Raw genomic sequence first — 14,818 nt, 5'->3', positions numbered from 1 at the left:
GAAGGAAAATTACTTTCATGTTCCTATATAGGAAAAAAGAAAAGCAATTAGAAAACTTTCCCAGTTTCATGTTCAATTTGTGTAATTAGGCTGCTTGTAAAATAGTTGGGAGTTTCTAAGCCATATGCACTGGGTGCTGCTGAAGTCAACTTGCATCTGCGCCAATGTCAAGAATCTTCCTGCAATAAGCCTTTTGACAGCTGAGTTAGCTTTTCAATATCTGGTGCCTAATTAACATTTCTGAAAAGGGATCTGCCCTTTAGAAAAAGAGAGAAAGATGCCAATTTAACAGCCTACTTATTGGGTTTCTTAGGTTGGAAGCTGCCTGACTTAATTGATTTCTTCACAATCCTTCTACTACCTGCTCACAATATGCCAAGCTCTATTCTGGGAAATGCTTAGGAAAGAAGATGCAGATCAAAGTTCTTTGCGATAGCAGGAGGCCTTTCATAGCTGTTACAGATTTTGGTCCTTAAATGGCCCTGTTTAAAAATAGTTTTTAAATTCATGGGAAGGGCTTAAATTCTTCACTTCTCGTAAAATTTTGAAAAATCCTTTCCTATTTGTTATTTATTTCTTTACTTTAGATGTCTAGAAATGTTTAAAAGGCACCTAGGCTTAGGTATTTGGCAATATGTTACAAGTGAATGGAGCTAAAATGAAGACGGCTGTTTTTAGCAACACTATTTATATAGCTTCTGTGTTTAACTGCTGCTACAGGTCACAAAACACCGTGAGGCTGATCTCTTGGCTCTCATTTTGGTCCCTCCCTACATGCTGCTCCAGTACACAGGCAACAGAGAAAAGGGTGCCATAAGATAGAATAGCCCTGAAGGCTGCTCTGACTTATGCTGGGGGGAGAGGAAGGGTCATTTTGGTCACAGCAGCAGCTTCCTGGAATCTGAGCAGCTCAAAGGTAGTGTAAAGCCTTCTGTAACTCCCCTCTGGGCTGTTCTGTCTGTGCAGCGTCTCTCAGGAGATCTGTACAGAATCTGACTCTTTGGTTTTTTAGATCCTACATGCCCAAACCACCCCCACCGTGGCCCCCCAGCACCGGACAGACGGGGGGGACTGGTGAGGCCCCAGCCCTGCTGCACTGCAGCCTGAGCACCCTCAGCCCCTGGGTGGCACGGCCACAGTACACCCAGTCCTAGTGCTGTGGGTGGCCAGGCAGGACGGTCTCCGTGCCCCCAGTCCCAGGGCTCCAGGCAGCACGACTGCTTTGCTCCCAGCCCTGGCGCTCCGTGTGGCGCAGTCACTGCACCTACAGCCCCGGGGCTCCGGGCAGCCCCCAGTCCTGGTGCTTGGGTGGCCAGCACTGGGCAGGCAGCGCAGCACGGCCCAGCACCAGTGGCCCCGAGTTGCTGCAGGAGGCATGCTGGCCTGCGGGTGGGGCCACAGTAGGCTGTTTGAGGAGGCAAAACCTCCCTTGCATACAATACCTGCTGCCCGTGACTCTCTCCAAAACTCAATTGAGGCACATTGGTGGGGCAGCACGTGCAAGACTTTCCTTGCCAGTGCTGTGCCTATTGTACTGAGAGAGGATGCCAGCCCCCAGGGCTATCAGTTCAGCACCTTTTACCAAAATTACATTCACTTTTAAAACATATCCTGTTGACACTTGTAGCCAGGTTAAAGGCTTCATTGTTGATGGTATTGGCAGGAGACGGGCTGCAGAAAGGATGACAAGTTTACCTTAACCCTTAATTTCACAAAATATGTGTTTAAGGGGTACATCTACACAGCAAAAAAACACCCCTGCAGTAAGTCTCAGGGTCTGGATCAATTGACTTGGGGCTAAAAATAGCAGTGTAGATGTTTGGACTCAGGCTGGAGTCTGGGCTCTGAGAATGATGGGGAGAGTCTTGGAGCTCAGGCACCAGCCTGAGCCCAAATGTGTACACATTGTCAATGGAAAATCCTGTCCAAGTAAATTTCACACTAATATATTTTCAGTGCGAAAGAAGGATGTGTGCTTTTATTGAAAGCAATGGCTCATATTGTGGCAAGGGTAAGCAGTATTATAGTCTGTCTAATGGTTTATAGAATAACTTGGGCACAGAATTTCACAGCATTTTGTTAATCTAGGAGCATCACATGCAGAAGCACCCATCATCTGCTCAATGGTTTATGTGCCTAACTCCCGCTCAACTTGTGTCCTTTGGCAATTAATAACACTACATGTTCATAACACCTCTACATGCTAAGGACACAGACCCGTATGCTGCTGAGCACCCTCAACTCCCACTGATTTCAGTAAGTGTTGATGGCACTGAACACCTTGCTGGAAGCAATTGGCACCCTGCAGGATCAGTTTCTGTTAGCACAGGTGATTACTCCAGTATGCACAGCACTATGGGTGACAGCATTAACTGTCATGTTTTTTATTTGGTCTTTAGCCTTATTAAACATTGCTGACTAATACTCCATCCTCTATTTAATTTCATTCCCTTATTATTCAGAAACATGTGTTCATTTGCCTTTTGCCAGCATCTTCTTTACCATTTTCTTCCTTTATCTCATTGTTTGCCCTTAGGGACAGGTTCCTCTTAAGCTCATCTGTATATTTGCATCCATCTTTAAGGTAACTGTGTGTTTGTGTTTCCCCTGGGTGTAATAGAATTATAAGTCCTCTCCTCAGTTGTCATGCTTTCTGTGTTATTGAGAATATAAAATTCCATCCTTCATATAGGAGCAGTTTTGTTACCGTATTTATGTGGTTTGTTACAGTATTTATGTGTGTGTAACACTAACATTCATTCTCCAAGTTACTTGGGGTTTTTCTTGGTCATGTTTCCTCACCCTTCTTTTTTTTTCTTTTGGGAAGGATGGGAGAGGGAGACTTGGTGAGTTTTAGCAGAGATGGGGCTCAATCCAAAACCTTAGATCCAATACCCACAAAATTTGGGAATCTGGATCTGAACTTGCAGCTCAGGCCCATCTCTAGTATTTAGAACTTATGAAAGATTAATAAATGTGGCTACAACCAAATATGCAGCAGGTAATTCTACCATTACCTCTCCTCTTCAAGTTTCTGGGACTCTGCTGTGATCATTTGGGGGGGATGAGTTGGACTCTGCTGTGATGAGTTGGGGATTGGTCCTGCTTTGAGCAGGTGGTTGGACTAGATACCTCCTGAGGCCCCTTCCAACCCTGATATTCTAGGACTGATATGGACAAAACCTGTTAGTCTACATTTCAGCATTTCTCATATCCATCAGGACCTAAGCAGACAGCATGCATATTTTGCAACAGATTCCATGGATCTGTCCACAAAGTATACTATCCAATTCAAAACAACAACAACAACAAAAAACGTAGTTAATGGAAACTATTGGAGGTGATTAAAAAAACGACATCTCAGTGCAAAATCCCACTGTGCACAGCCAGCTCAAATCATAGTTATTCTGCCTAGAGTTTGACAGAGATGGTTTCAGATGAATGCTTGGAAATTAATCATGTCTCTTGAAATTCCATTTGAGCAGCTCCATTATTATGGAGACAATTGTTTGCTTAGGAGCTCATTTATCACTGTTAAATAAATAGATGAATCAAACTAGAGACACCTCCTGCTGTAAGAGTGAAGGATTTTGAAAAAATTCCCCAAAAGTACTGGGAAGGAACTGAGCAGAGTAAAGGCTGATGAAGCACTTTTATTGGCATTTGGATTGTGATACATGGGACTGTTTTCAATTCTGAAAAAAGAGAAAGTTTTAGTGTAATAGTCTTTTCCACTTGGAAGTACAGTTCAGGAATTCATAGACAGGTTCACTGAAGTCAAAGGAAGTTTTGCACTTATGATGACTTAAAAGACCATGCTCAGAAAATCAAGCTCAGGAGAAACCCCTTGTATCAGCATCCAGTAAGGCTAGAGAGATGCAATACAATACAAAAGTTCACCACTTACCCCATGATACTTGGTTTCAGCCACAGCCTCCTGTTTAGTCTTAACAGCAGCATATGCATGGTCTCCCAGTAAGGGCATGACTGAGGCTTATCTGCATTGGAAATTCACCCTGATTCCAGCCATCTGTGGCCAGTTGGCTCCATTGAAGCCTACACTGGTTTCAAGTAATCTCAGTTTGTGCAAATTGAGGGTTATTTTGTCAACAGTTATTTTGCTCTGATACAGAAACTTCAGTGGCTGGCCAGAGATTGCTGGAACTAAGACAAACTGCCAGTGTAGACAATGCTTGGGTTTTGGAATGAATAACACAGCCTGGTGCAAATGAAACCTGTGATTGAGGTCTATTCATCAGGAACCAGAGGTGCAACAAACTGCTCACAAGAAAGATGCTGCCATTGTTCTGAAGCAATTTTTCTTTAAACTTAGGACCAAATTCTCTACTCAGATACCCAGGCATAACTCCTGGCTGCTTCATTCTCATTAACATTCTGCCTTCATTCCCACAGAAGTCAATGGGAGTTCCAAGTGCATAAATGAGGGCAGATATTGGCCCATAGTGAAGGCATAGATGGCATTAGGAAAGAATTCTTATCTGTTAACAGGACAGAGAGTGAGCGAGCTGTGACTGAACATGGGACTAGGAGCCATGATTCAAATACTGATTGTAGTCTCTTTGCCTCTCTATCTTAATTTTACTATCTGTTATGTTGTGAAGCTTGCACCATTAATGTACAAAAATTGCTAGATGAGTGCCATGGGTTATTACCACTGTTAACAATGGTCTCAACAGTGCAGCATGTTGGATAACCACACAGAGCAAGGTTCATTAGCCTGCTATTAACCAAAGTAACACAAATACAAAATAACACCTTAAGAAAAGCTATTTAATGGAGACTAGCATTTAGCCTCAGTCCTCTCAGCATGTACTCATGTCTCCTATGGTGGCAGCACAGACCGCAGACTATTTACTGCAAGATCACCCCAGCTGTCTGTAGAAAAATGAATTTAGTTGATATTCAGTATTGTATTGAATGTTTTGTCAATTTTTGCTGTATTGCACCCATTCCACATCCTGTGGATCACATTGCCTTTAATACTAAAACAAGGTGTATCAGCTACTGAGCATTACAGGGAAACATTTAATCTGATTCATCAAATTGCAAACAGTAGCAAACAGTACAAAATGACAGCAGGCTGTAAATAACCAGTGAGACACCATCTGCTGCTGAATTATGCTTGCCGTTATCCCACTGCACAGACCTGCTTGCATTATATCTGATAATGAAACCTCCTTTCCTGTTGACGGTAATAAATCATTTAAAGAGGGTGATGACAGCCCCTGAATTAACTGGGATCAGCCACTGAAGATGGATCTGTTACTCAGCATGTTGGTGTCAGGCCTGAAAGTGCATTGGGAAATGGTCAGTTGTTTATATTCAAGGTCAGGTTTATCACCTGGGCTGTGATGGTGCACTTAGGAATGGAATTATGCTTAATGGCAGCCATTCTTTTTTCTGTTTCACTCTTTAAAATAAAGGAACGCTTATGTGTGAGCTGTGATACAGCTTCAAACTAAATGATTAGGTGTGATGTCCAAAAAAATTCACTTAACCAGTTTTAAGAGTTGACTAGCCTTGCTACCTCTCCTAGGCTGTCTTCGCTGCAGAGTAAACTCAAGTTACCTACACTCTGGTTACTTCCTCTCAAGTTAGCCTAGCTCGGGTGAGAGCAGACATATTGTGAAATAGCACTCGAGTCACACAGTGTGATTGTATTAGCAGCAAAGTGATTGTGTTAGCACTTGACAAGTTGCACTAACTTGAGCTGGAGTCTTTGCCACTTGACAGGCTTGCCAACTGTTCTTCCAGTATAAGGTGCATCTCCAATAGGACAGTGGACTTGGCTACACTCGAAACTCCAAAGCGCTGCTGTGCTCTCCCAGCGCTGCAAGTACTCCACCTCCCTGAGGGGATTAGCTTCCAGCGCGGGGAGCCGCGCTCCCAGCACTGGGGCACTGTTTACACTGGCGCTTTACAGCGCTGTAACTTGCTGCGCTCAGCGGGGTGTTTTTTCACACCCCTGAGCGAGAAAATTGCAGCGCTGTAAAGCGCCAGTGTAGCCAAGGCCAATGTGTTAGTATAGCTATACCAGTGTACCTATACCAGCAAATCTATTTTAGTGTAGACAAAGCCTTAAAAGCACCAGCACACTTGAGTAAAGGGTTTTTGTGTGTGGATGGGACTCAGACAGGGGCAACACTCAAGTTGGCATTGCAATTGAGACAACCGACAGTCTCTTGAATCTGCAAGAGAGGAAGCTGAAATTTAGGAGCATTCTGAAAAGGCTGAAGACTTTGAAGTAAGACAAATATAAGTAAGTTACCTTCATTTTGGTTTAGTGGCTAATACTGAGCAAGTTTTGCTTAGACTTTTTCAATGAATTATCAGAAACTGGAAACTGAAAATTTTTAGCTAAAACTTTTGAATTATCAGGAACAATTTTGAGTTTTTGTAAAAATGTTCCATTTTTAGTGTAGTTTTCAGTAAATATTTTCAGTTTTTGGATTTCAAAATGAATTTTTTTATTGAAAACCTATTTTTTATTAAAAACATTTTCTAGTTTGGGTTTTTCTTGGAAAAGCTGAAAAAGGTGGGAAATTTTGGGGAAAAAATTATATAATTGGCATTTTAATCAGCAGCCGTTTGCAGTTGAGCTTTGGAAAAAGGGTTGCAGATGTCAAACCATAAAATCAGTTAAACAAGTAGATTTTAAAAATATAAACAAAATAAACTTTGCTGCCTTTCTGTATGTCTGTTTCTGAGAATTAAATCTGTTGTACTAGTGCAATAAAAGGGAGTTAGTTGAGAATGTATTTTGACAAACTAAGGAGCCATAGCCTCATGATACAAAGTCTTATAATACTTGAGAGATCAGTGCACTGGTGTTGATGCATTTTTCTTTATCACAGTTTAACTGTTTACATGGTCTACTTTTTAAGGAAATACAGTTTTTTGTTTGAAAGTCATCCTTCATATAGTTATTGATGAAATTGGTTTGGCTTGCCTATTGGAGAAAACTACACCTGCTCTATTTTTCTAAATGCCTGTTTCTAATTATTTACTTCCCTTCATTCATTCATCTAGAAAGCAAGGGAGCAGAGAAGGAATAAAGGACCCTGATCTCCCTGACGTCTGTGAAGATGAGGCTACTTCATGAAGCCACGTGCATGTCCTGGATTGGTTATTTACTGCTGTTGTAACCGTTGTGTTGTGTCACACACATTCTGCTCTCACGAACCAAAGTTTGTGACCTGAAAAACTGAAATTGAAAAGAGGAAACAAGCAACAACAACAAATAGTGCAAGTTCTTTGGAAATGATTTACTCATGGAATGCTATGTTGTATTACTCATTGGCTTCATTCAACATGTAAGATGTTTCTCTGTATTTGAAATGTGCCTCATTCTCCATTTGTGCTTCAGCCTACATTGTGTGGTCATTATAGTCTGGCATCTTGATCAATTAATATGTTTTTATTAATAATTCAAAGAACCAAACTTTATCTAATAGGGCACTTGCCATCAAGATGTTTTCCAGCTTTTTGCATTCTGCATTCAAAGTACCAAGAAAAAAGATATGCAGTAGCCAGGTCTCCTGTATTACTCAAGTGCTTAAATTTACTGGGGCACAGTCTTACTTCTGCTGAAGTCAATGGCAAAATTCCTATTGACGTCTGTTAAAGTAGAATGAGATCTTCCACAGTGTAATTCTTTGTGCTTTTCATTTTTTCTTATTTTTGAATTATATAGCTCCTTTTAACATATAGGGCCACATTAGAGTCATTTTAGTACAATATTGGAAATATACGGTATTGCCATCCATCTGCATTGAGCTTTCAAGTGTCCCAGAACAGTTAAAGGCCCTGATATTCATCTGAATATGATGGTTTAGGGCACCAAGAGCATTTGCTTATAGAATGTATTTAGTGTGACCACATAGCAAGTGTGAAAAATCAGGACGGGGTGAGGGGTAATAGGAGCCCATATAAAAAAAAAAAAGCCCCAGATATTGGGACTGTCCCTATAAAATCGGGACATCTGGTCACCTTAAGTGTACTTGCTTATAGAGTGTACTGTTCCCAGAGGGCTGGGATTTGATTCCATTTGTGTGCTAATGTGTGGACAGGAATTTGTATTTACAGATCTGAAAGCATGAGACAATGGATTTGATTTGTCACTTAAGGCAATCTGATTTTCCTTTCCCACTCACCTCCCAGTCCACCCCATAAGAGAGAGAGAGTACGTGTGTTTGATTATAGCTTGAGTTTTTTACCTAACTACTGTTTACTGGTGAATGCCCTGAAATAGGACATTTTCCTATAAGAGAGTATGTTAGTATATGATTCTTAGAGGTTAAGCAAGAGACCCAGAAAAGCTACAGGACAAAAGTTGAGTTAAATTAAACTCATTTGTGTAGCATTTCAATACTTTAAGTTTTATGCACTTGGTCCTTTGCTGTGGCATGCTGTTGTAACACCCCTAATATGGTTTTAATAATATGCATGAATCTTCAGTGTTGTCAAATTAGGAGGTCAGAGATTTGTTTGGAATCCCAAGTCAGCAGCAATGGAGGCTGAAACCACTACAAAAGTAGTTATGTCATGTCCTAGGTTATGTCCTGCTGCAGTTCCACAGGAGAGAGAGAATAGCTGCTAGTTTGAGTTCTGAGATGAGATTGTCATGTTGCACAGGTATAAATTTGGAGTAATTCATTCACTTCAGTGGAGTTACTTCCGATTTACATTAGGGTTGCTGTGTTTAGTCAGGCAAGTACAAAGGTGTGTGCACACCTCTATAGAATCATAGGACTGGAAGGGACCTTGAGAGGTCATCTAGTCCAGTCTCCTGCACTCAAGGCAGGACTAAGTATTATCTAGACCAACACTTACAGATGTTTATCTAACTCACTCTTAAAAATCTCCAGTGATGGAGATTCCACAATCTCCCTAGGCAATTTATTCCAGTGCTAAACCACCCCGACAGGAAGTTTTTCCTAAAGTCCAACCTAAATCTCCCTTACTGCAATTTAAGCTCATTGCTTCTTGTCGTATCCTCAGAGATTAACAACAACAATTTTTCTCCCTTCTCCTCGTTACAACCTTGTATGTACTTGAAAACTGTTATCATGTCCCCTTCTCAGTCTTCTCTTCTCCAGACTAAACAAACCCATTTTTTTAAATCTTCCCTCATAGGTCATGTTTTCTAGACCTTTAATCATTTTGTTGCTCTTCTCTGGACTTTCTCCAATTTGTCCAGATCTTTGGACCTGCGGCACCCAGAAGTGGACACAATACTCCTGTTGTGATCTAATCAGCACAGAGTAGAGTGGAAGAATTACTTCTCACGTCTTGCTTACAAGACTCCTCCTAATACATCCCACAATTATGTTCATTTTTTTTGCAACAGTGTTACACTGTTGACTCCTATTTAGCTTATGGTCCACTATGACCCCCAGATCCCTTTCCGCAGTACTCCTTCCTAGACAGCCATTTCCCATTTTGTATGTGTGCAACTGTTTGTTCCTGCCTAAGTGCAGTACTTTGCATTTGTCCTTATTGAATTGTATCCTGTTTACTTCAGAGCATTCTCCATTTTTTCCAGATCATTTTGAATTTTAATCCTATCCTCCAAAGCATGTGCAACCCCTTCCAGATTGGTATCATATGCAGACTTTATAAGTGTACTCTCTATAGCATTATCTAAATCATTGATGAAGATATTGAACAGCACCGGACCCAAAACTGATCCCTGTGGACCCCACTTGTTATACCCTTCCAGCATGACTGTGGACCACTGATAACTACTCTCTGGAAACTGTTTTCCAACCAGTTTTGCACTCACCTTATAGTAGCTCCATCTAGGTTGCATTTCCCTAGTTTGTTTATGAGAAGATCATGCGAGACAGTATCAAAAGCTTTACTAAAGTCAAGATATACCACATCTACCGCTTCCCCCCCATCCAGAAGGCTTGTTACCCTGTCAAAGAAAGCTCTCAAGTTAGTTTGACACAATTTGTTCTTGGGAAATCCATCCTGACTGTTACTTATCACTGTGTTTATCTATGTCAATGAAAAGGGCAAAGAAAGTCAAAAGGCAGGAGTATTTTCCGTTATTATGCATTTAAGTGCAAGTTCTGCAGTGTTGCTGTGAGGAAGGCAGCTAGAGTATACATTGTTTCAGAGAGAAAAGTGGTAAATTAAAGCTGGTCAGGATGAGAAGGTAGGTTTTTTGGCCTTTTTTAGGGTGTGAATGAAATAAAATGTTATAAACCCCTTGTTTATATCTTATCTTATAGCTTATATTCCCTCTATTCTCCTCCACGTCTCATTTTTCAAAGAATCATTAATTTTTAAGACCTGAAGGGGCAATTTTGATCACCTAGTCTGACCTCCTAAAGAACAAAGGCCATAGAATGTCATCCACTTTCTTCACCACATCCTTATGATTCCATATGTTAACAGGCATCTCTGCTTGCATCGTTCTCTCAGTGTTAGGGTTATAGTTATTTTTTATTGCACAGAAGTGTTGTTTTGAGAAATGCAGATTAAGTGTAGCAAGAGATAGGCAGACCAGTAGCCTTTATGTCTATGGTCTAGTTGTAGAGCACAGGTCTGGGAGCGAGGAAATGGGAGTTCTCATCTGAATTCTGACAATGACTCAGAGTGTGAAGTGGGGCAAGTCACTTAACTTCTCCATGCCTCAATTAATCCATCTGGAAAAGGGGGATAATAATACTCCCCACTTCACAGGGGGTTGTGAATTTTAATCAAAGTTTGTATCGTGCTTCAATAGCACCTTCTACCTATGGATAACAAAATATTGTAATTCATTATATTTATGCTACAGAGTAGTCACCATAAAAGCAGGTGTCTTAAATCAGCCTAGTCTTGGAGTTATTGCTATATTTTTTTTTTTGTAAAAGGAATGGTGCTGATGGAAAACTCATTTACTCTTTTCTTCAGCTCAAACAAGAAGTCTGCAAAGAAGAAGTTACCAATTACAGTATTATGGAGCATTATTTCTCAGCAGAGGTATTCTCTTGAATTCATTTGGGCTCTAGCCTTGCCTATAGTCAAAGTTGCACTGGTTTTAACTGAGGTGTGACTTTAAACCATTTAATTATATAGGTGTCAAAAACCTTAGTGGACACTCTGAATTCAATTTTATACTTAGTTTGTGTCAATAAACTTGATAAGGAAGTTAAATTTTGAATATAGCACCTGACATCTATCTACACTAAGGAGATCTTCCAGTTCAGCTTCATGGTGTTAGCTGATTTGGGGGAGGAGAATTTAGGTTATTTCTTAAACTAATGGATTTATAGTTCAATAACTCTCCATTTTGAAATTATGGAGGAGATTTTTCAAAGGACTCCAGTGGAGTCATGCACTCAATTTCCAGTGGGATTTGGGAGCCAGACTCCTTTAGGACTGCTTTGAAAATCCCAGCCTCAATTAATAAAACAAATCAAAATCTTAATATTTTTGGGAAGAATAGGCTTTATGTACTATTGCTTTAGCTATAGGACACTGTGCTGCTTTTAATCTCTTAAATTCTCCCCAAAATTGTTTTTAGAAAATGTTCAATGTTCCTTTTAAAAAAAAAAACCCGTAATAGACCTGTTTCTTCCAATCCAGACAAAAATGAATTCTGCTTCAGAGACTTTGTCATCTCTGGCTTTCAGGCCAAGATTTCTTTTCCTTTAGATGACAAGAAATCATCCTAATTCCATCACACAAAGCAATCTTAAAATCTGCACACAGTTCAAAAAGGGGAAATTATGCTAGCATCAAAAGAAGTCTAATAACTTCTCTGCATGTCTAGAGGGAATGCTGTGAAACGACATTCCACTTGTGTCATCCTATAAGAGTGAAATGTACCACATGTTTGCAGCAGTGTTAGTGTAGCTTGGAGCAATAGTGCCTTTCTGCTATGGGACAGGAGCAGATTACATTTTTTTTTTAAATTAGCCTTTCATCTTTGACAATCCAGCCCTATCCAGAATGGATGAAAATCATTTTCTTTACATAAATATCGGCATTGGGATGATCTGCAGAGCAAGGGGAGGGCTGGAATAGCCAGTCTCTGATGTCTTTGTGCAGTCCCTACATTTTGTATTCAGCATTCTCCACCACCATTTATATACTAGACAGCACTGTTTCTGCTGTAAGAGTATCCTGCAGATAGGGTGACCAGATGTCCTGTTTTTATAGGGACAGTACCAATTTTGGGGTCTTTTTCTTATATAGGCTCCTATTACCTCCTACCCCTTCCCGATTTTTTACACTTGCTCTCTGGTCACCCTACCTGCAGAAGAGGGTGCCTGAATTCATCAAAATGTGTGTACTCAAGTCCACATCTGTGAGAAAACACCTCTAACAGTTTTTTTGTAAAGCACTTGTCACTTCTTATAATTTAGTCCAAGTTGTAATTAAGTTATGTCTAATTTGAGAAGCCTTCAAAGAAATTTCTGCATTTAAAAAAAATTATTAATAGATCTAAGTTCTTAGCTTGAGAGATAACACTTGGTAAAGTTTGTCAAGTCAGTTAGCAAGGGCAACCATATTAGAGATCTTTATCATTTTGGGTGGGAGTATTTCAATATGAACATGACACTTAAAAAAACCCCCAAATTCCCATTGTTTTCAGATGCTTATCATTACACTGTAGAGTCTGAGTGAAGCATGTACACTTTGCCAGTGCAAAGTAAAGAAACAGACGTTTACAGTATAGCCTTTCCAGTTTGAGTCACATCATCAGTTCCTATAATTGTTGTCTACAAGAGAATTTAGTGCACATGCAGCATTAATCATGACTTTAGATTTAGATTTTTCTATGGTTCTTTTCAGTGCCTTGAGATATGTGAAATAAACAAAAATCCTCTCTTTTGTAGGTTAAAACGATAATGAATCAAGTGCCACAAAGATCTCTGTAAGACCCACCTGTTTATTTACCATATATATTATCTATCATAATATATAACATATAAAGCATAATTTGAAAAGTGGCTAACATTAATAACATGTTCACAGATTTTCTTTGGCTTTCACTCCTTTGGTGACAACAGTGTTGTGTCTTGTTTGAGTAGCTTCTGACAAGACACTCGTCTGTTGGTTTTTTACTTTACTTAAAATTGCCAGTGGGTTGCATGTCAGGGCAGTCGTTGAGTTTCAAAGATGTTAGGCAACTTAGAGGTCATTTTTGTTGTTGTTTTAAGAGGAGATCAGATGCTAGCTTGATTCATTTTATTTGCAAATTGGGTACAATTTGAAACATTCTTATACTGCTCAAACTGAAGACAATGGAAGTTTTGCCACTGACTTAGTGGGAGTGAGATCAGGGTCCTAAGTGACTAACAAGTAGCTCTGATAATCTTGAAAAGAAAGCTTTAAAAATAACTCATTTTGTTCTATTGGTTGTAGCTGTTATATCTGTCTTCCAAGCAGGTGTTTATAGCAAAGCATAAGCTCTTATGTAAACTCCTCTTTGGAGACAGCATAATTGAACATGCTAGCCATGAGACGAGACCCCTTGAACTGCTTACATTTCCAGAAACAAGGACAAAGAGAGAATGCAAGGATTTTTCTTTAGTTACTGTGTATGATAGACCTGTGCCATGTTGGTTGCAATGGATTTCATTAAAGGAATGTCACTGTTCCATGGATCATGATGTCAAAGCAGTAAAATTATAAATAAATCTACCTCTGGTGGGCAGGTGCAATCTTAATTGTAATATTTATTTCAGGAAAGCATGGACTGTGAGTCAAGTGTAAATTCAAGAAATTGGGAGCGGGGGGAAATCCCCTTATAGTAAGAGTTTCTAGGCCTTTAGCTGCACCAACTGAACAGAGGCTAAGTTAAGTTCAGAGATGTGCTGTGGTGTGAAATAGATTACATTCAACAAAGTAAGCATGAGGGCTGTAGAGAATGTACCCTTTAAAGCCCAGATTTTGGTCTTTGTAATGCTGCTATAGCAGCTGGAGTTAGTGTGTAAGTTCAAGTGACACAAATTTTATTTTAAATGAAAATATGAGAGTTACATGAAATCAACATAGATGTCTTTCTTTTGAAGAGTTTCTAACTTACTTTGCAGTTTTACTGCATGATTCCAATTCTAGACTAATAAATTCTTTTATTACAAATAAATCAAATTCAGATGATAACTTGGCCTCTTTGTGAGCCCAGTCTTGTAAGGTGGTGAGTGCTCATGGAAACTAAATGTGTGTTTTTTTGTATAAGTCAAGTATGTCACTTTTGTATAGGTGTTACATGCATATGTGAATGTGCACTATAATTTATGGAAGAGACCATTTAAATTTATATATTAGTTTATAAAGGAGTCTATACATGGTCTACTATGAGTTTTAATATCATTTGGATGTAAGTGACATATTTCTGTTCCACATGGATCTCCTGGGAGTTATGGTGTGCGCTCAATACCCATTGATTTCAGTGGGAATTCACATAACTCAGCACATTGCAGGATCCAATGCCACAAAAGACTTTAACAATGCAAGGATAAATAATCCTGTATGTATCTTAGTCCTAGAGCCTTACAGCATAAATGAAATGAGATCTAAATTGTATTGGGAATTCAGTAGAAAATTTTCTGACAAATGCTTTTTAAAGGTGCACTCCACCTTGAAATCTCTGCAAAACAAAGAGGATGCTGTTACAACAGCATTCCTTACTTAGGCAGATCGGTACTGTAGGTGGGAAGCAAACTATCTATAGATCAGGGAATGCACCATATAACAGTCTTAAAATGAGGAGAGAGGGCATGGTACAGTCCTTTCTTAGGGACAAAATGAACTGTAGTGCAACTGAAAGAAAGAAAGTCCCCATAACAGATTT

General features: G+C 39.7%; 1 protein-coding gene across 8 annotated transcripts in view; it reads left to right on the top strand.

Annotated features, from left to right (window-relative positions):
* Positions 1-12,649, top strand: part of CAMKK1 (calcium/calmodulin dependent protein kinase kinase 1) — a 181,022-nt gene extending 168,373 nt beyond the window's left edge. For 7 of the 8 annotated variants that reach the window (XM_050929417.1, XM_050929418.1, XM_050929420.1 and 4 more), the window contains one exon: positions 7,051-12,649. In XM_050929417.1, the coding sequence (XP_050785374.1) occupies positions 7,051-7,123 (73 nt within the window). In that variant the 3' untranslated portion in view covers positions 7,124-12,649. Of the gene's footprint in view, positions 1-2,536; positions 2,585-7,050 lie in introns of all 8 variants that reach the window. The other variant, XM_050929423.1, reaches the window with a different exon arrangement.
* The last annotated feature ends 2,169 nt before the right edge of the window (positions 12,650-14,818 follow it).

The sequence above is a fragment of the Gopherus flavomarginatus genome, chromosome 19 (assembly GCF_025201925.1).
Source record: "Gopherus flavomarginatus isolate rGopFla2 chromosome 19, rGopFla2.mat.asm, whole genome shotgun sequence".
NCBI lineage: Eukaryota > Metazoa > Chordata > Testudines > Testudinidae > Gopherus > Gopherus flavomarginatus.
This window is presented reverse-complemented; position numbering and strand designations above follow the sequence as displayed.